The sequence below is a fragment of the Rhinoderma darwinii genome, chromosome 3 (genome assembly GCF_050947455.1).
Source record: "Rhinoderma darwinii isolate aRhiDar2 chromosome 3, aRhiDar2.hap1, whole genome shotgun sequence".
In the NCBI taxonomy this organism is placed as follows: Eukaryota; Metazoa; Chordata; class Amphibia; order Anura; family Rhinodermatidae; genus Rhinoderma; species Rhinoderma darwinii.
This window is the reverse complement of record NC_134689.1, coordinates 206,558,640-206,580,664: the sequence shown is the minus strand read 5'-3', so window position 1 is coordinate 206,580,664 and position 22,025 is coordinate 206,558,640. Positions and strand designations below refer to the sequence as shown.

The following is a 22,025-nucleotide window of genomic DNA, read 5'->3' as shown; positions in this document are numbered from 1 at the left end:
GTAAGACCCTGGCGCGGGCACTTAGGAAGACTCGATCATGTACCTATGTTACGCATATCCAGGCTTCCAGCAATAGGCGTATGCACCTTCCCCATGACATTTCTGAGTCCTTCCGGGCCTATTACCACTCCCTTTATAATCTTCCTCGGGCCTCTCCATCTACAGATGGGGGGAGCCGACTGGAGCAGATAGAGGCATACCTTTGGTCCTTAGGGATGAAGTGTATCCCCCAGGAGGCTATCACTGTCCTGGAGGAGCCTATTTCTCCGGAGGAGTGGTCATGGGCTTTGAAGGACTCACCGACAGGGAAGGCGCCTGGTCCTGATGGCCTGCCCATACAATACTATAAGGTCTGCTCGGACCTGCTCTCTCCCCATTTCCTGCATGCATTCAACTCACTTACTATGGGGCGCTCCCTTCCTCAGGACACGCTGCGGGCCTACATTATGGTGATACCCAAGGAGGTGAAGGATCCATCCATATGTCAAAACTATCACCCCATCTCTTTGCTAAACGTGGATCTGATGCTGTTTGCTAAGATCCTGGCCCATAGAATTACCCCCCTCCTCCATAATGTGACCCTTTACGATCAGGTAGGCTTCATGCCTCTTAGGGAAGCTCGGAATAATACCACAAGGGCAATTAACTTGATACACCACGCGGCTGCCTCGGCCCTGCCCTGCCCACGCTCTTGCTGTCCACGGATGCAGAGAAGGCCTTCGACAGGGTCGACTGGGACTTTATGCTGGCCACCTTGCGGCATATTGGATTGGGCACTCACATGATGCAATGGATTTCGAGCCTCTACTCCTCTCCCTTGGCCCGGGTTAAGGTCAACGGTACTTTTTCGTCCCCGCTCGCTATCTCTAACGGCACAAGGCAAGGTTGCCCCTTGTCCCCCTTAATTTTCATTCTGTGCCTGGAGCCCTTCCTGTGTCAGGTTCGCTCCAATTTAGACATAGCGGGTGTATCGTTGGGAAGACGGTCCCATAAGGTCGTTGCGTATGCGGATGACCTGCTTTTCTTTCTCAGCGCGCCCAGGATCTCCTTGCACAATCTCATGGCGGAGAGGAGTAGATACTCGCAATTGTCCAGCTTCAAAATTAATTATCAGAAGTCGGAGGCTCTCAATGTCTCGTTGCAGCAGACTTTGGTGGAAGATCTGTCGGGGTTCTTCTCTTTCAAATGGGCGAGAGACTCGCTCAAGTATTTGGGGGTCCAGCTCTCCAGGGATCTATCTCACCTTTACGCATTTATCTACCCTCCCCTCCTCCAACGTGTAAAGAGCGATCTGGATTTCTGGACGACGGGCACCTTTACTTGGTTACTTTGTCTCTTATCACCAGGCCTCACACCTGTCACGGATTCGGGATTGGTTCAGGCACACGGGGGTTAAACAGTGGGTCTCGATGGAGCAGTCCATGCTGGCAGTTCCTCTCCAGGCTCTGCCTTGGTTGGGCAGGGATACTCCCCTATCGAAGCGGACACACCAGAGGATTGGACCCACATTGGCGGTTGCGTCTCCCTCCCCCTCTTCCCAGTCCTCGGCAATCCAGCATTCCCTCCGGGGCGAGAAAGGGGTCCATTCCGGCGTTGGTTGCAGGCAGGTAAGGGGCATGCTGCGCATTTCTTACAAGGGGAGGCTTGGATGATTGGCCCACAATTAGCGGCTCTGACAGACCCTCTTCCTTTTACCGCTTGGCAGATCACTCAATTGAGACATTTTCTCGTGTCCTTGCCTAACCCTTGGGAATATGCGCGGGATAATTCCCCTTTTGAGCTCCTTTGTACAGGTACGGGCACGTTACGTCACTCTCTGTCCAGGCTATATACCCTACTGATTTCCCCATCTAATCTTCCCACACCTTCCTACCTGCTCAGCTGGGAGAGGGACTTGGGCCTAACATTTACCACAGAACATAAAGACCGTTTATTCACAATGACACAAATCCTCCATGGCTAGCAGGTTTTAGGAGGCGGGTTTTAAGATCTTATCGCATTGGTATAGAGTGCCTTCCAGGTTACATGCAATGATTCCTGCGGTTTCGCCGCTGTGTTGGAGATGTGGAGACCAGGTGGGCACGATCTTACATATCTTCTGGGAGTGCCCGCTGCTGACAGATTTTTGGTCAGAGGTGTGGCGTATCTCCTCCAAATTTACGGATTGCCATCTTCCGCGTACGTCGGCCTTCTTCCTGCTCCATCTGTGCGAGGCGCCATTATCTATGTATCGTCGCTCTGTGGTTCGCCATCTGGTGAATGCAGACTGAGCGTTTATCCCAGCGCTGTGGAGACAAACTAGCCCTCCATCGATTGGCATGTCGTTCGGTAAGATCCAGGAGATTATGAGAATGGAGGATCTCACGGCATCCATGAGAGGGACCCATGATAAATTTCTCAAAACTTGGTATCACTGGGTCAGATTCCAATCTTCTGTCGAGTTTAGGAATATTATGGCTTCATGAATATAATCCTGGGGCATTGTGAGTTTTCTTCCCTCCTTTTCCTCTTTCTGTCTTCTTTTCTTTTTTGCTTTACTATCTCTCTCCGATATGCCTACCCATGGACCTTTGTGCATGGCTGCGGGTTCAGGGTGCATAAAGCATCTGTTTCAATTCTTGTATCAGATGGGCGTTATTGTTATGTTTGAACTTAATGTAGGAATTATACTGGCCTGCGAGCCGATGTTTGTGCTGCATATGTTTGCACTATCGTCTCTTGTTTATTGGAAAACGGAAAATAAAAGAATGAAAAAAAAAGTATTTAAAAAAGTATTTTATTGAGCAAACGCCATAAAACATTAAAAAAAACTATAAATATATGGTATCGCCGTAATCGTATCGCCCTGCAGTATAAAGTGAATATGTCATTTATAGCACATGGTGAATGCGGTAAAAAACAATAGTAGAATTGCTGTTTTTTAGTCACCATGCCTCGTAAAAAATAGAATAAATGCTCATCAAAAAGTGCAGCCCGCTCCATCTGTTTTTATAGCTGAACTTCCATCTCCTCAGTTATATTGGGGGCTCTATAGATTACACCAAAAGTAATATATTCAGTGTTTACCTCCCTTTGTAACTCCACCCACAATGTTTCAACCTCCTCACAATCTTCACCTACTATTGTCTCTTTCACACTCGCCTTCATATCACTTCTCACATACACACATACACCACCACCTTTCCTATTTGTCCTGTCTTTCCGAAAAAGTGTAAAACCCTGTAGATTTACAGCCTAGTCATGTGAAGAGTCTAGCCATGTTTTAGCAACACCCACTATATTTATATTTTCTTCCAGTATCAAGGCCTCCAGCTCCCCCATTTTACTTGCTAGACTTCTGGCATTTTTGAACATACACTTTAACTTGCCTGTCAGTTTTTCACTTTCAGTATCAGAAATGTGATTATTTGACATAATTTAGGCATTTAATGTCTCAAATGTGGTTGTGAATCTCTCCTTCCTCATAGGCCGTATAACTGCCCCATTGTACTTCTCCCTAATGCTAAGCTGCCTAAGGGGCGGATTTATAATCTTTCTGCTCCAGAAAGACAAGCCATGAAAGATTACATTAACCCGTTAGCGCTCAGTGACGTACTATTCCGTCATGGTAACCACATCGTTTGCTCTCCATGACGAAATAGTGCGTCACGGGAGGAAGGGCAATTTCGGCCGTCCTCCCGACACATAAAGGAGCTATGACAGCTGCTGTCTCGTACAGCAGTTGTGGCGGCTCCTATAGCGGAGATAGATCGCTGTATCACCGCTGATTAACCCCTCAGAAGCTGTGTTTAATAGTGATCACGGCTTCTTAGGGGTTAAACCACCATCGACGACCTGCTACATGATAGCGGGTGACGATGGTTGCTATGGCAACCAGACGACTAATAATGGCGTCCGGCTATGCCATCTACGGAAGCCTAGTGGGTCCTGACAAAGTCAGGACCCACTGTGCTTGCGGTCAGCGAGTAGCTGACAGCTCTAATACACTGCACTACGCATGTAGTGCAGTGTATTAGAATAGTGATCAGGGCCTCTTGCCCTCAAGTCCCCTAGTGGAATAAAGTAAAAAAGTGTAAAAAAGTTGAAAAAGTTGAGTTAAAAATGAAAAAAAAACAAACAGTTTTAAATGTAATAAAAGTAAAAATCCCCCTTTTTCCCTTATCAGTCCTTTATTATTAATAAAAATAAATAAACTATACATAATTGGTATCGCCACGTCCGTAACGGCCTGAACTACAAAAGTATTTAGTTATTTATCCCGCGCAGTGAACACCATAAAAGAAAAATAATAAACCATACCAGAATCCAATTTTTTGCTCACTTCCCCTCCCAAAAAATGGAATAAAAAGAGATCAAAAAGTCGCATGTACCTAAAAATGGTACTGATCGAAAACTACAGTTCGTTACGCAAAAAACAAGTCCTCACACGGCTTTCTGGATGGAAAAATAAAAAAAAGTTATGGCTCTTAGAATATGGCAAAACAAAACGTTAATTATTTTTTATAAAAAGTATTTTATTGTGCAAATGCCATAAGACATAAAAAAAACTATAAACATATGGTATCGCCGTAATCGTATCGCCCCGCGGAATAAAGCAAATATGTCATTTATAGCGCACGGTGAACACTGTAACAAAAAAAATAGAATTAAAAAAAAATGGTAGAATTGCTGTTTTTTTTTAGTCACCACGCCTCTTAAAAATAGAATAAAAACTAATCAAAAAGTCGCATGCACCCCATGAAAACTACAATGAATCCCTCAAGGGGTCGTTTCCAAAATAGGGTTACTTTTAAGGGGTTTCCCCTGTACTGGTACCTCAGAAGCTCAAAAACCAATCCAGCAAAATCTACATTCCAAATAGCGCTCCTTCCCTTCTGAGCTCTGCCGTTTGTCCAACCAGCAGTTTATGACCACATATGGGGTATTGCCGTAATCGGGAGAAATTGCTTTACAAATGTTGGGGCGCTTTTTCTCCTTTATTCCTTGTCAAAATTAAAAATTCTTACCTTTTATCGGAAAAATTAGATTTTTAATTGCACAGCCGAAATCCAGAAAATGCAGCAAAAAAACAGTGGGATCTAAATGCCCACTATACCCCTTGATAAGTTACTTGAGGGTGTAGTATGCCAAATAGGGTCACTTTTGGGGGGTTTCCATTGTTTTGGCACCACAAGACCTCTTCAAACCGGACATGGGGCCTAATAAAAAGGAGGCCTCAAAATCCACTAGGTGATCCTTTGCTTCGGAGGCCAGTGCTCCAGTCCGTACTAGGGCTACATGTGGGATATTTCTCAAAACTGAAGAATCTTAAAAAATTGAATAGAACGGATTTTCTGGCAAAAAAAAGACATATGTAAATTTCACCTCTACGTTGCTTTAAATTCCTGTGAAACACCTAAAGGTTTAATAAACTTTCTAAATGCTGTTTTTAATATTCTGAGGTGTCTAGTTTCTAAAATGGGGTGTTTTATAGTGGTTTCTAATATATAGGCCCCTCAAAGCCAATTCAGAATTGAACTGGTACCTAAAAAAAAAAAAAAGAGGCTTTTGAAATTTTATTCAAAATATATGAGAAATTGCTGTTTATGTTCTAAGCCTTGTAACGTCCTAGGAAAAAAAAAAAGAATGTTCAAAAAATGATGCCAACATATAGTAGACATATGGGAAATGTGAACTAGTAACTATTTTTGGTGTTAAAAACCCTCTGTCTTACAAGCAGATGCATCTAAATTCAGAAAAATGCTATTTTTTTCAAATTTTCTCTAAATTTTGCTATTTTTCACAAATAAACACTGAATATATCGACCAAATTTTACCACTAACATAAAGCCCAATGTCTCACGAGAAAATCTCAGAATCGCTTGGATAGGTTTAAGCATTCCGAAGTTATTACCACATAAAGTGAAATATGTCAGATTTGAAAAAGGGGCTCTGAGCCTTAAGGCCCAAACTAGGCTGCGTCCTTAAGGGCTTAAAGACAGTCTCTGTAAGAGTCATATTTGTCCATCTACTTCTCCGGTTGGTGCATGTTTTTCTTTGTTGAAAAGAAAGATGGCGGTTTAAGACCCTATATCGACTATTGTGAATTAAATAAGATTACCGTTAAGAATCAGTATCCTCTTCCACTCATCCCGGACCTGTTTAATTAGATCTCAGGATCCAGGTGGTTCTCTAAACTGGATTTACACAGGGCCTACAATTTTGTACGTATCCGGAGAGGGGATGAGTGGAAGACAGCGTTTAATACTCCAAATGGTCATTATGAGTATTTGGTCATGCCTTTTGGTTTAAGACTGCTCCTGCGGTTTTTCAGAACCTGGTTAATGATAGTTTCAGAAATTTTATTGGACGCTTTGTGGATGTGTATCTGGATGATTTTCTTGTGCTCTTCTTCCAATTGGATTTCTCATTTTCAACATTTAAGATCCGTCCTTCAAGTGCTGAGGGAAAATGCTCTTTACGCAAAATTTGAAAAATTTATTTTTGGAGTTCAGGAATAGAGATGAGCGAACTTATGAGAAGTTTGGTTCGGCTGGTTCGCCGAATTTCTTGAAAAAGTTCGATTCGGACCGAACCTGTAATTCAAGAAAGCCCATAAAAATCGTGTATGGAGCTCCCGTAATGACGGGTGGCTACATGTGTGCACCTGGCATTATGGCAGCGTTGCTAGGCAACGTCAGTAAATAGTCACTGTCCAGGGTGCTGAAAGAGTTAACTGATCAGCAGTAACTCTTTCAGCACCCTGGACAGTGAATTCCGATCACAATATAGAGCAACCTGTAAAAAATAAATAAAAAAAAGACGTTTGTACTTACCGATAACTTCCTGCTTCTTGTTCCAGTCCGGCCTCCCGGCCGTTGCCTTGGTGACGCGTCCCTCTCGACATCCCTGGATGACGTTTCAGCCAATGTGACCAATCACATGAAGCAGCGGTCACATGGACTGTCGCGTCCTCCAGGGATGTCGGGCTGGATGTCAAGAGAGGGACGCGTCACCGTTGCCTTGGTGACGCGTCCCTCTTTCGGCATCCAGCCCGACCTCCCTGGATGACGCGGCAGTCCATGTGACCGCTGCAGCCTGGGATTGGCCTATGATTGGCTGCAGCGGTCACTTGGACTGACTCGTCATCCCGGGAGGTCGGACTGGAGGAAGAAGCAGGGAGTTATCGGTAAGTAGGAACTTCTATTTTTTTTACACGCTGATGTATATTGTGATCGGAAGTCATTGTCCAGGGTGCTGAAACAGTTACTGCCGATCGCTTAACTCTTTCAGCACCCTGGACAGTGACTATCTCCTGACGTCGCGTACCGGAAAATCAGTGACTCATAAGCCGGGTTCGGTCAAAACGTGTTCGGACCGAAACCGGGTTCGGTTGTCCCGATTCGCTCATCTCTATTCAGGAAGTTAATTTCTTGGGGTATGTTATTCCTCCTTATGATTTTCATAAAGGCCTCCGCTAAGGTTCAGGAGGTTCTTGATTGGGTCCAACCCACATCACTAGAAGCTCTGCAAAGGTTCTTGTGTTTTGCCAATTATTACCGAAAATTTATTTATAATTTTACCTCCATTGCCAAACCTTTGACGGATCTTACGAAAGTGGGTTCTGACCTTGTAAATTGGAAACCTAGTGCGGTCTCTGACTTCAAAACCTTATAACAGTGTTTTATAGAAGCGCCTGTACTTGTTCAATCTGACCTTTCTAGTTTGAGGTTGATGCCTCAGAAATAGGTGTGGGCGCTGTGTTGTCTCAAGGATCTTCTGTATTGACTAATTTGCAGCCCTGTGCTTTTTTTCTCGCAAATTTTCCGCCACTGAGAAAAATTAGATATAGGGAATTGTGAGCTTCCAGCTATTAAGCAGGCGTCTGTGAGTGGCACCACTTTCTAGAGGGGGCTAGACATCAAATTACTGTACGGACGGACCATAAAAACCTGACTTTTTTAGAATCAGCCAAAAGACTCAATCCCAGACAGGCTAGGTTGGCCTTGTTGTCCCCGACATTCATGCTGAAACTAGTTTATCTAAGGGGATACTGGTTTCTGCAATATCGCCTGATCTTGTAACGGAGATAAAAAAAATGTCAGCAACTCGCTCCGCAAAACATTCCTGCTGGAGGATTATTTGTACCTCCTCGGTTCAGATTTAGTTTGCTCAATGAGTTACATGATTCGGTTTTGTGTGGTCATCCAGGAATAACTGGTACTAAAAAATTTGTCTCGCGGCTCTACTGGTGGATGTCTTTGTCTCGTAATGTGAAGTCCTATGTCTCTGCTTGTGATGTCGCGTGAAGACTTCTCGAGTTTGTCCTATGGGTGAACTACTTCCATTGTCTGTTCCGCAGAAACCTTGGTCTCATCTGTCTATGGATTTTATCACCGATTTGCCTCCCTCTGAAGGGAAAACGGTTATTTGGGTTGTGGTGGACCGGTTCAGTAAAATGTGTTATTTCATTCCTTTGCTTCAACTTCCTGATTCCAAAACTCTGTCTAAATTATTTATCGATCACGTAGTCCATCTGCATGGTATTCCGGAAAATATTTTCTTTGATAGAGGTGTACAATTTGTGTCTAACTTCTGGAGAGCTTTCTGTAAGAAACTTGGCACACAGTTATCTTTCTCTTCTGCATTTCACCGAGACTAATGGTCAAACCGAGCGCTTTAATCAAACCATGAAACAATATCTTAGGTGCTATGTTGCGGATAATCAGGCTGAATAGGCCTTGTATCTTTCACTAGCAGAATTTGCTATAAATAATTGTCCTCGTGTTTCTCTTGATACCTCGTTTTTATGTAATTATGGTTTTCATCCTCGTTTTGGTTAATTTTCCGCCTCTTCTAGTGATAACCCTGAGGTGGAATTTGAATCAAATAAACTGTACAGTTTGGGCCTCACGTTCAATTGAACCTGAAGAACTTACAAGTTATTCAAAAGAAAAATGCTGACAAGAATCGTACGCTGGGTCCTGTGTTTAGTGTGGGTCAAAAGTTGTGGCTTTCTACTAAGAATCTGCAACTGAAAATATTGTCTCGTAAATTTGCCCCAAGGTTTATTGGTTCATATGAAATTGTTGAAGTTATTAAGCCTGTGTCTTTTTGTCTGGCTCTTAAAATTCATGTTTTCCCCAAATCTCTCCCTAAAAAAATTTTTTCTCCATCTAATCCACTCAAGAAACTTCCTCCTCCAGTTCATGTAGGAGATATGGAGTTTGAAGTTCAGAGGATTGTGGATTCCAGAAGGATCAGGGGTACTCTCCAGTACTTGGTACACTGGAAGGGGTATGGGCCAGAAGAGCGAACTTGGGTTTCTGCCTATTCAGTACATTCTAACCGTTTAGTTAAAGTCTTTCATTTGAAGCTTCCTTTGAAATCTAGACTGATGTTTAAGGGTCTGGTGGTCCCTCGTAGAAAGGGGGGTACTGTTATGAAATGTCCATCCCTTTAAGATTACCATGACTACTAGTCTAGCTTCTGAGCGGTTCTGGTTTTAGTTGTTAAGCCTATTCCACTTCTCTGGCTTTCTTACTATCAGAGTGAAGGGTGGAGTATTTAAATCTGGGTTGGTTCTGTTTTCTTTGCTTGTGATTTTCCTTGTTTCCATGTGTTTGATCAAGCTACTGACTATACCCTGTACTTTTGACTATTTGCACTTTTTGGAACTGGACCTCTGCTTGTCTCTGAATTACCCTTTGCTTACGGATTTAAACTTTCTGCTGGTTTTTACCTCTGCAATCCCTGATATCCAACAGCTTTGTGATTTTGACTTTGTTTACCCTCAGGCTGTCTTGTTATATGCTCAGGTATTGCCTGCATTGCACCTCTTATCCAACACCGAACTCTGTTAAAACAACCTGGGTTCTATGCTGCAAAGTCCAACCTGCCTTGCGGTGGGCTCTGGCGAAAACCATAGAGTAGCCTTCGATTCCGTTGATCAGAGTTGACGGATTTGGGGTTGCGGATTTATTTGCACGCTCATTCCTGACCGTCTCCAGCCGCCTTTGGTGAATTGCTCACCTAGCAATTCCATAAACTTCCACCCTGAGAATTGCTCAACTGGTGATTCCATAACAAGTGGCTTCAAACCTAAAAACAGGTTCCCTTTATCTTCTATTGTAGGTAGAATGTTTGAAGGTTTTCCTAATCTGGAGTATTTCAATGAGAATAAAGGCATAACTCGATATCAGCATGGGTTTATGAGGGTTCGGTCCAGTCAAATTAAATTGATCAGCTTTTATTAAAATGTAAATTCTAGACTGGACCAGGGTGTGTTACTAGATGTCACATTTTGATTTTTTAAAAGCTTTTGATACTGTGCCATATAAAAGTTTAGTACATAAAATGAGAATGCTTGGACTGGGGGAGAATGTGTGTAATTGGGCTAACAACTGGCTCAGTGATAGAAAACAAAGGGTGGTTATTAATGGTACATACTCAGATTAGATCACCGTTACTAGTGGGGTACCACACCGGGCCCTATTCCATTTAAGATATTTATTAATGACCTTGTAAAGGGATTGTACAGTTAAATATTTTTTTTTTTACAGATGATACTAAACTATGTAAAGTAATAGTATTCTGTTATAAGTGGATCTGGATAAGTTGGAGACTTGGGCAGAGAAGTGGAAAATTAAGTTCAACACTGTTAAATGTAAGATAGATGAAAGAAGTATTCGGCACACATGTCGGAGGTGAAAAATTCTTGTTTTTTATTTCTTATTTTATGCCAGTGGCTAGGTGCGACGTTTCTGGCACATTGACTTTCATCAGGAACTGAGCCATGCTGGGTCCTGTTGTATGATATGTTATGGCGCTTGGATTTAAATGGCAGCTAGCCGCCATTTGGGTCCAAGACACTGGCATAAAATAAAAAACAATAATTTTTCACTTCCGACAGGTGTGCCGAATACTTCTTTCATCTATCTGATATTGGGTTGGGCTCCTATTCGTGCACTTACCTGATCTAGTATCTGAACCGTTACACACTGTTAAATGTAAGTTATGCACTTGAGAAGGGATAATACATGTCAACATTACATAGTAAACGGAAAAACACTGGGTAAAACTGACATGGAAATGGACTTCGACATTTCAGTTGACCATAAACGCAACTGTAGCATCAAGCGTCAGGCAGCTGCTGCCAAGGCAAATAAGATCATGGGGGTGTATAAAAAGGGGCATAGATGCGCACAACGAGAACATAGTTCTACCACTTTATGAATCACTAGTCAGACCACACTTGGCTATTGTGTAGTTTTGGGCACCAGTGCACAAGAAAGACATAGCAGAGGTTGAGTGGGTTAAAAGGTGCGCAACTAAAGTAATAATAGAATGGGTGGATTACAGTACCCAGAAAGATCAAAACTAGCGTAATTTAGTTTAGAAAAAAGCCGGCTGAGGGGTGACCTAATAACCATGTATGAATATATTGAAGGTCAATACAGAGATCTCACTCAGGATCTATTTATACCCAGGACTGTAATTCTAACAAGGGGCAACCTCTAGAGGAAAGAAGGTTTCTTCACAAACATAGGAGATTCTTTACTGTAATAGGCCATGGAAACAAGCGCGGATTAATGAGACAGCTTGTTGATAGTTTTCTCCTTTCACAAGGAGCTAGTATGGGGACGAGCGCTCGTTACTACGTTCCTCGTCCTCATACATTTCTTTCATGTCAGCAGCATGTCTCCCTGTTTATACGGCTTTACAAACTATGTTACTAGAATAGTGTGTTTATATGTGTGGACATTATTGTGTGAATCCAAACCACCATTCACATCAATATCTTTATGATAAAACTGAACTCACCAGAGATCCAAACAAAGTATTGTCATGAAATCCCCACAGGCGGCTTTCGGACCTGCAACTTCAAACACTGATCACGGAGTATAAAATTGCAGTATTGAAAAAAAAATTCACAAATTATAATGTGCACTAAAGAACCTTTTTTGTACGTTTTTTTTTTTTCTGGTAGGATTTTTAATCATATGTTCAGATTGTTATTCTGTTTTTTTTAAGTGCGAAGAGATTTTTAATTGCTTCTATGGAAAATGATAGTCATGTTTTTTTTACATCCCATTTTCCCATCATGCATTTTCCCTACAGAAGTCGATGAGACATAAATGCCATATCTAGAGTAGTCTGCATTTTTTAAAATTATATTTCCCATTGCCTGACAAGATCAAAAAAAGACTGCAGTGACAAAAATGGCACTGGCAGTGGCAAAAATGCAGCATAACCATTAATAGGTGTGAATATATCTATAGGGAATATTCACAAGTGGTAGATCTGTAGCAGACATTTCTGCGACTGCCCCATTCACCTGAATAGGGTTGGCATAAATCCATGAATATGCTGCAGAAACAACTCCATTGAGATGTATAAAATGGATTTTTCAGTCACTGAAATTTGTGCAACGAATCTGCCGCTTGTGAACATACCGCAACATATATAGCAAATATTCAGATTCACTAACACACCATAACATTCAAATGTATATATTTTCATAGCCAAAAAAACATCAATTTATTAAAACAAAAATTACAAAACAAATGGGTTTTTTTCTTACAAACATATAAATTATTTTATTTACAAAGCCATGTTACAAAAAATAAAGAAAAAAACAAATAAAAATAAATGTAAGACAACAATAATACATCCCTCACTGGAAAATATCTCCAGGCCAGGCACATCACCATGGCAGTATCAATCAGATACATTTGTTCAAAAAAATTTAAACTATTTATTTTCACTTTTCAAACTTTATGCCATAGAATTTACTATTTACACCTACTTGAAACATATTGAGAGGGCATTTATTTTACAGTTTTGCTCCACTGAAAAAAAAATACCCCAGCATTTCTAATTTTAGTTATTTTAAATTACAGCTCCAGTCCAGCTTAACAGTTCATAAAAAAGTATTTATTTCTCCCATTATTTTTTATACAAACATCAGTGTGAAATCCTCTAGATAATTACCCATTATCGAGGAAACTTCAAGTACATTGAAATCAAAATATCTAAATAGATATGCTCAAGACTATTCCTTACTTAACATGTTTGCCCTGATGTCTCAACGATAACAATCTCGAATTTATTTTTCAGTCATACCAACTAACCAGCAGGTTCTTTAACTGTTTTAATATTGCATGACCTATTAAACGTTTTCCAAAAGAAAATCTTTAAATATTAAAAGAAATTATTATCTCAACTATATCATTGCTAAGTGGGACTGGTGCATTAAAAAAAAATTAAAAAAATATGTTTATAAGGCCTTTGGCAACAGACCGTATAGCATCTATTACTATCAATCCCTCCTTAGAGAAATTAACCCTGTCAGTACTGGAGAAATTTTGAATGTCTCCCCACCAATGAGAAGGTTAAGGCATCTATGTTTCTGGTGTTCTATCTATGCTAAACTGAGGCTCCCATTGTATTCATGGGACCCTGAGAAACTGCCAGCCTCCCCTTAAAGCAAGAGTGAAATAAGTGATAATTTGATCAGATTCCTGTCACCTACTCACTCCTCTCAAGTATTATATGCATGGAATGAATTACATTGGATACTACATAAAAGTGCAAAACAAAGAAAGGAAATAGTGTAACAAAGGAAGTCTATAAAAATCCACAAAACAGAATGATTTGGACATGCTTTCTTTAAATGTATTCTGGAAAAGCTTTGTAGTTTGCTATAGCAGGAGAGCACGATACTCGTTACAAATTGTTTTCTGCGCAACATATCCATTAACCCAGGACACAACAGCTCTTCAAAACCAACATTAACTCGAGTTTTGATCAAGTGTCATGGATGAGACAGCATACCAAAATATAAGGTGTTGAATTAAGAAAAAAAGTTCTCTGTTTTTAAAGATCCAGCTATAATAGAATATGCTGTATAAACTATTTCTACAAAGGTTGGTCAGTACTATGTACATTTTATATTAATAAAAAAAAGAAGGCAAACAAGTTCTCCATGTCACGTTTTATGGCTAAAAGGCCTATGCATGGCAGACGTGTGGCAGACTCTGAGCTCCTATTGCTGGGAATGGATTTCCAATTTTATTACATAATAAACACATTCAGAATCAGAGCAATTTTTCTCCTACCACAGAAGGGGTAATGGTCAGGAAATTAAAGCTACCTCAATAATACTGTATTTTGTTGAATTTCCAAAACGGTGGAAAACTCTTCCTATTCTGCTTATATGAGTGATAAAATAATCAATAAAATGGCAGGTAGACATACATTTATTGTGATGCTGTACAGAGCTGTCAGCATGATCACCATTTGGTACCAAGCATTGCAAATAACATTCTGCAACGGTTTACTGCCACAATGACCCGCAACTTGGCTGGAGGTAGCAGAGCTGCAACCACCATCCTCTTCCTATTTCTGCAGGAATATTATGCATTGTAAAATACATTTTGATACCACATTTCATCATTCTGGTTATCTCATGAACTATGTTAAAGTGCAATATTAGATTTAATTACTTAACACTATGGAGATGGCATATACCTTTTGATTTTTAGCAGTTTTCCATGGAGATATCAGCAATAGAGGATTGTGGCCTTATGGCCATAGAGATGATCTCCTAGAAGAATCACACTGGACTGTGTACAGGGTAAAACGTTGCCTAATACAGGTTTTAGCTAGTGGAGGACTGAAGAGAACAATGCACTTCCGCTGATTTATATATACTTTTCTACTGCTAGGAAATAATAAAATAAAATCTATCACTGCCCATATCCACTGTGCACACAGAACTGTGAATGTTAGGGGCACTTTAAACAAGAGCATCTATACTGTGCCTGGCATGGTACTGAAATACCAATCAGAGGATCAGCGTAAGCTGTAGTCATCCGCCTAGCTGATTGGTTGAAATCAGCTGACAAATAGGAACCATTCTAAATGATTCTCCCAGGATTTATTTTCAATGGAATGACAGGCACAGTTTACAGCCCCCTAAAACTCTGCTTTGTGGAGCTGCAATTTACACCCATCAGTTTCACCATTTATCGTAATGTTTTAGATACCCTTATGTAATAATAATATTAAATAAGAGGTGTATATGTTATATAAAGGTATCTCACTGAACTAATGGATGTATAATTTGAAGTTTCTTTTGTATTTGCTTAAATTAAGAAAACCGTTCTAATTGTCTCACAATCTCACTGTGCAAATAGAATTGCAGAAAGTGCACCATTTTCTTAGAACGTAAGGATAAATTGTAAAATAGTACAAAAATCCTTAAAGGGGTTGTTCAAGATTAGAAAAAAGGCTCTAATTTAAAAAACAAAACAACCAATAACAAAAAAACAGTGTCACTAGTCCGTCCGTTGTGTCTGGTATTACAGCTCAGCCCCCTTTACTTACATGGGGCCAAACTACAATATCAGACACAGCCCATGGACAAGAGCAGCGTTGTTTTTGTATAAAAATAGACCTTTTTTTTCCCTTATCCTGAACAACCCCTTTAATACCGGGAACTAAAAATACTGTTCGTTACACATGATCATATTTCAATATTCACAGTGACAAGTACATTAGTGCAATTACTTTTCTATCAGGTTATGCACTGAAATCCCGTTTTCAATATGCATATATTTCATATTTGTTTTGTCTATGGAGTTGCAGGCCACTATGACAGTAAAACGTTAAAGTGGACTCATCATTATTGAAAATGTTTTATTTTAAAAAACAGAACAGATGACATCTGTAAGAACATTCTTATCAATGTCCCCAAAGCTGGGTATTTCCTTCTCACCACTACCGCACAATAGCTGGGCTACCAGCTGAGGGGCAGTAGAGTGAGCAAACACTTCGCTTTTATGCATAGGTAATGTCTTGGTGGCAAGTCCACTTTAAATTACAGGTTCTTTATCGTCAAGAGCTCAGCTAGCATTTCATCCAGTCCTCTCTAGCAGTAGTTCATATGCTTGTAAACCGTAAATCTATGGACTTGACCTTTTTACTAGTCTCTTGGAGAAAAGTACCTATTAGTGCACTTACCCCTATAAGAGCGTTCAGCTCGTAATCTGCTGACTGCAATACAGAATAATAGAAAGTATGACTGCGTACTTGCTTCTGTAGATGGTAAAGGAATAGTAAATATAAAGGGTATTTAGATTGTTTTATAAGACACCAGTGCAGTTCCATAAGAACAATCCCACAGAGTCCAGTTTATAGAAACCTAAACCAACACTTTACCGGTAGATCAGTTGGACCGTGCAAGTGTGCAGCCATATCAACCATCATTCTACAAGGCACAGTGTTTTATTTTAGTAACGATATCAAGCTAAAGACTTTAAAAACATTCTGGAAATGGGCGGCTTATTCTCCTCGATGGTATAAAAGTTGTTAAATAAGTGCACAGAGATAGCATATTTGACCTAGGAAGGTATTGTGCCGTGGCCTTGCAAGGCATATAAAGCCAGATTACATGTATTTCTTCAGCATCTGCTTTTCACGAGATTTGGCTAATGTTATTTTGAGGCATAGGTGCTATACGAAGATGTCTAGCATGATTTATTCTTCTTCTGCTTGACCCTTCTAGAGTGGGAGGGATGAACTATCTGCTCGGAGATTCTGAACCCAGTTCAGTCAAACATTTAAATATGTTCCATGTTTTAGGAAGAAGTAGGTATTTAAAAAGGAAGGAATGTAAAGCAGCAAAGGAAGAGGCAAGATTTTCAATTCAAATCCTCAGTTTCTGAACACAAAGGGAAAAATAAATAAGTAAAATGACCATTTGCAAGATCATTACAATCTTAAACAAAAACAACTGTGCAAAAATAACCAAGATATGTACACATTATTTTCATCTTTAGAAATATACAACATAATTCGTATAAAAAAAATAATAAACATTGCTTTGACTTTCCTAATTTTCATTATGCAATCTCAGTCAATTATTTCAGCAAAACATAAATTATTATAAAATTAACACTAAATAACAAAAAGTCCTTAGTATCCTTAATGTTTTTTCCCCTGAACAATCTTAGCACTGGTTCATAATTGCTTTTACACATTACAGGTTCAGTATGAAGCAGTATAGGGAAAACAAGCAAAATCCTTTCCTATAGTTTGATGTAAAATAAGCCAACATTTTAAGTGCACTTTTAACACTGTAGAGACAGAAAGTGTTTGGTATGACTGAAGTTTTGAAAACTTTGATAAATACCCTTTGGACGCAGGGAGAATACAATTTTTCTGTGCAACAGAACAGGACAATGCATATGAGAAAACAGAATACAGTCCGCAGAGAAGTTGTTGATTTCATGGCTGATTTATGCCAATGCAACCTATTCATTTCGTGGGAATATTTCATGTCCAACACTTGTATCGCACTTTAATATTTTTTTCATATCTGAATTGTAGATTGAAACTCCGGTATGTACGAGCCTTGGTCCTGTAGCCCAACAAGATGCAACATATCAAGTCACTTCAGCAGCCTGCTATGCCGTCTAGGTGGCAGAAATATACACACCCAAACTGCTAGGATATGCCGTATAAAACACGATAAGAAAGATGCTTCTACTAAATGCAGCATTTGTGAGAATTCATCTGCTTTATTATACTTAGTCTTTAATATTTTTGTAATATTCAATAATCCCCTCTGCAAAGTTTACTAACTTGGGCATCCTTCATGTGCTTATTGCGTGGTCTATCTGTAAAAATATTAGGTCAGTAAAGGTGAGGAGTGCGCAATGCTTTTTATAGCAAAGCATACTGTATTGACTTCACAGAGCCTTTAAGTAGAGCACAGGAAAGGGTTAAGTAAACTTTGAGTGAGATGCGTGTCACACTGAACAGTGTGGATCTGTTCACACTGAGTTTCTAAGCGCGGTTTTAGACGTGAAAACCGCATCGGAAACCTAGCCGAAAAACGTCCGAAAACGCTTCCCATTGATTTCAATGTGAAACGGAGGCGTTTTTTTCCTGTGAGCAGAAAAAAAAAAAGCATCATGCCCTTTCTTCAGGTGTTTCCATCTCTGACCTCGAATTTACATTAAATGGAGGCAGAGAAAGCGTTTTTCACTGCGTTTTTTTTTTGCCCACGGCCGAAAAACGCAGCAAAGAGTGCAGGCAGGTCAAAATCTGCCTCAAAATTCCTGAAGGAATTTTAAAGCAGATTTTTCTGCCTGCAAAAACTCTGTGTAAACAGGGCCGAAAAGTCATAAAATGACAACTGTATCCACTAAGATTGCACAGACCCAAATCATGACCTCTGTTGTATTGGTTATAATGCACAAACACTGATCACTACATGAAAAAGCATCATCCGTAAAGTGGTGACAGGAGGAATTATTGTTTAATCTCTCACTGCTGACTCGTTTTCTTGAGAGGATTATATTTACAATTGATATATGCAGCACGTACTATATTTCTTTATTATTACACCATAGCACACACCAAGGAAGGCACACGTATATATTCACCTTTTTAATTTATCAAAATTGTTGTTCGGTTTCAGCAAATTAATGTTATTTTTTTGGGATAATCAAAAGTAGTACAATTTTCCAATATACTTTCTGTATTAATTCCTCAGGGTTTTCAAGATCTCTGCTTGCCGTTATTTAATAGGAACATTCATTGTTTACTTCCAGTGGATACAATTCTGTCCACGGTCATGTGATGTACACACAGGTGATGGGATCATTAGAAGACACAGCTCTGATACACATACTGTAACGAGCTGTGCACCTGTGTGTACATCACATGACCATGGATAGAAATGTATCCACTGGAAGTAAACAATGAATGTTCCTACTGAATAACAACAAGCAGAAATCTTGAAAAGCGTGAGGAATTAGTACAGAACATTGTATAACTTATATAAAAAATAACATTAATTTGCTGAAACCGGACCCCCCTTTAAAAGGTTTAAACCATTCCTTTGCTTACTTAGGGCTATAGAACCAGGGTCTACATTTAGAAGTTCAATATATTGACTGCTTCAGTATGGTCACCAGATCACTGTCCACTCACTGTATAACTGTTGTAGCTTGATGAGGCATCATTCACATCTGCGTCCGGGCTCCGTTCCTACTGAGCTTTCCGTCAGAATGGAGCCCTGACTGACACAAACGGAAACCATAGGTTTCCTTTTCCATCACCATTGATTTCAATGGTGACGGATCCGGTGCCAATGGTTCCGTTTGTCTCCGTTGTGCAAGGGTTCAGTTGTTTTGACGGAATCAATACCATAGTCTACTACACAATTCATTCTGTCAAGACAACGAAACCCTTACACAACGGAGACAAACGCGAGCCATTGGCACCGGATCCGTCACCATTGAAATCAATGGTGATGGAAACGCAAACCTGTGGTTTCCATTTGTGTTAGTCAGGGCTCCGTTCCGATGGAAAGCTCGCATGGAATGGAGACCTGACGCAGATGTGAACGCAGCCTAACAGAATTTATGTTACAAATGTGAGGTCAATTTCCACCACTAAAGTTGTTTCCCTGGAAATGACCATCCATATGGGAGATGTTTTGTAAGCGAATGTTCGAGAGATATAAAGGAGGAGTCTGCCATATAGTCACATCCCCAAAAACAATATACTTGAATGATACTTAAATGTAATTGTTTTGGTACAATTGTTCTTGCTTTTTTTTCCCCGAAATCTGCTTTATCCAAGAAATTGGTAACCTGAGAAATTGAGGAAGACTTCATAAAATGAAGAATATGGTTCCCCAATTCTCTCTATAATATGAAGAGCAGAACATTGCGTGCAGTACATCTCCCATCACAAATGAAGCTACTATCATTGCTGTGTATTCGGACAATACAAGTACAACAAACTTTCCAAACAAATGGACCTCTAGCAGAAATCAGTGACAATCCACGTGGTTTTTCTTCACGGTTGTAGTTTGAATTCATTTATGATTATGTCCTCCAAGTGCCATATTTTCTCTGCTGCAGTATTCTTAATAGAACTGATATTATAAAGAATCTCATTATAGTGGTAAAGTAAAGGGAAAAAATAAATAAGAAGTACAGACATTGCCGATGTGACCTTTTTACTGTCAGAAGCTGGGGAAAAGGAAGAAAGGGTTTCAAGGCAGATTTTGCTTTTCTCCTAAATACCCTTGAAATCAAGAAGGATTTCTACAGGAAAAGTAATACACCAACTGTAAGTGACAAAGCAAAAACACCCAGTTTGGTTCTGTAAACTTTAGACTAACACGTCTCCGTCACGTAGTTTTGAAAGGCGACATTGTCCCCGCCCATTGCAAGTTTATAGCTTGAAGGGCTGCTGAGATCTCAAAGTAATCGTCCGATTATCTCCCAGTGTCATGGAAGAGTTCTTATCCTGCCAGCACGATTTGAAGTCTTCTTTAAAACAAAAAGATGCACATCATTACAAGCATGCTACACCTCAATCATTTTTCAAGTATATTTTTCCTGCTATGAAGATTAAAAGGATGGTCAGTGTCAAGTACCATATTGGAGAATGCGGAATTCACAGAGAGTGATCGCCTTTTGGGATCCTCATCTATTAGCCAGAGCGGAGAGTTGTTATAAAGAGCATCTCTTGCTCTGGATGACCAAAGTCTGATTTACATGGACAGCCTAATGATTTAATCAGGAACTGTGTAATGCTTTATTTCCCCTCCGGTGGCACTACACTGGAATTGCACACTTGCTGCTGAGTTCTCCACAGATTATAGCCGTTTGCTTGGGTTCCAGCAGCAGGACATTGGAGATGTAATAGTATAAGAGGTTCCAAAATCTTTCAGAGGAAAAGTTAACTGAAATAATTTTGCTAATTATATCTTTCTTTGTTAGCCTAGGACACTCAAAGTCTACGGACAACCCAACTCCCTAATGCACACATTCTTGTTTTTTTATACTGCTGCAAAAAACAGATCCACCAAAAAACAGACTGTATACGGATGTCTTCCGTGTGTGGCACAGTTTTTTTTTTTACAGACCATTGACTAGAATGGGTGAGACAGATCCTCAAAAACGGAAAGGGATAAGACCTGTCCTGAGTTTGGTGGATTGGGCACACGGATCCGCAAAAAACAATTGGTGTGTGCATGGCCCCATGGAAATTAATTGGTCAGTGCGCTATCCATTAAAAAAAATGGATAGCACACTGAAGAAATTTACTGATGTGTACATGAGCCCTTTGGTATATGGAGATCAATAATACAATGTGCATGGCAGAGCTTAGAACCTTAAAGGGGTTGTCTGGTTTTTGTAAATGAATGTTATTTTTGTATAATTAAAAGTTATACAATTTTACAATACACTTTCTGCATTAATTCTTAACTGTTTCTAATATCTCTGCTTGCTGTTATTCAGTAGGAACTCTCATTGTTTACTTCCAGTGGACACACAGGTGCTGAGATCGTTAGAAGATGCCGCTCCGATACACGTACTGTAACCAGCCATGCACCTGTGTGTCCATCACATGACCATGGATAGAATTTTATCTACTAGAAGTAAACAATAAACATACCTCCCAACTTTCAAGTATCGCAAAGAGGGACAACAGAGGCAATTTTTTTCCTTTTAAGCCATGCCTCTAACCCTGCCCATACACACCCGGTTCAGCCCATACACTGTCATGCTTCCATAGTGCCTACCCACACTATAATGCCCCCATGGAACCCCCCACACAGTATAAAGCCTCTATAGCTGCCCCACACAGTGTAGTGCCCCTATAGCTGCCCCCGCAGTATAATGCCCCATAGTGCCTTCCACACAGTATAATGCCAAATAGCTGCCCCAATACAGTATAATGCCCCCACAGATGCACCCATACAGTATAATTCCCACAGATGCCCTCATACAGTATAATGCCCAGACAAATTCCCCCATACAGTATAATGCCCCATACATCATAATGCCCCCATCAAAATTCCCATACTGTATAATGCCCCCATACAGCAGAATGCCCCCATACAGTATAATGCCCCCATACAGTATAATGCCAACACAGATGCCCCCATAAAGTATAATATCCATACAGATGCCCCTATACAGCATAGCCCTTAGTTGCCCAATACAGTATAA

At 40.2% G+C, this 22,025-nt stretch overlaps 1 protein-coding gene across 1 annotated transcript in view; it reads right to left on the bottom strand.

Moving 5' to 3' along the window:
- Window positions 1-19,366: 19,366 nt before the first annotated feature.
- ATXN7L1 (ataxin 7 like 1) overlaps window positions 19,367-22,025 on the bottom strand; it is a 132,436-nt gene continuing 129,777 nt past the window's right edge. The window contains 1 exon segment of the mRNA XM_075857285.1: window positions 19,367-20,336. Coding sequence (XP_075713400.1) covers window positions 20,295-20,336 — 42 coding nt within the window. The 3' untranslated portion in view covers window positions 19,367-20,294.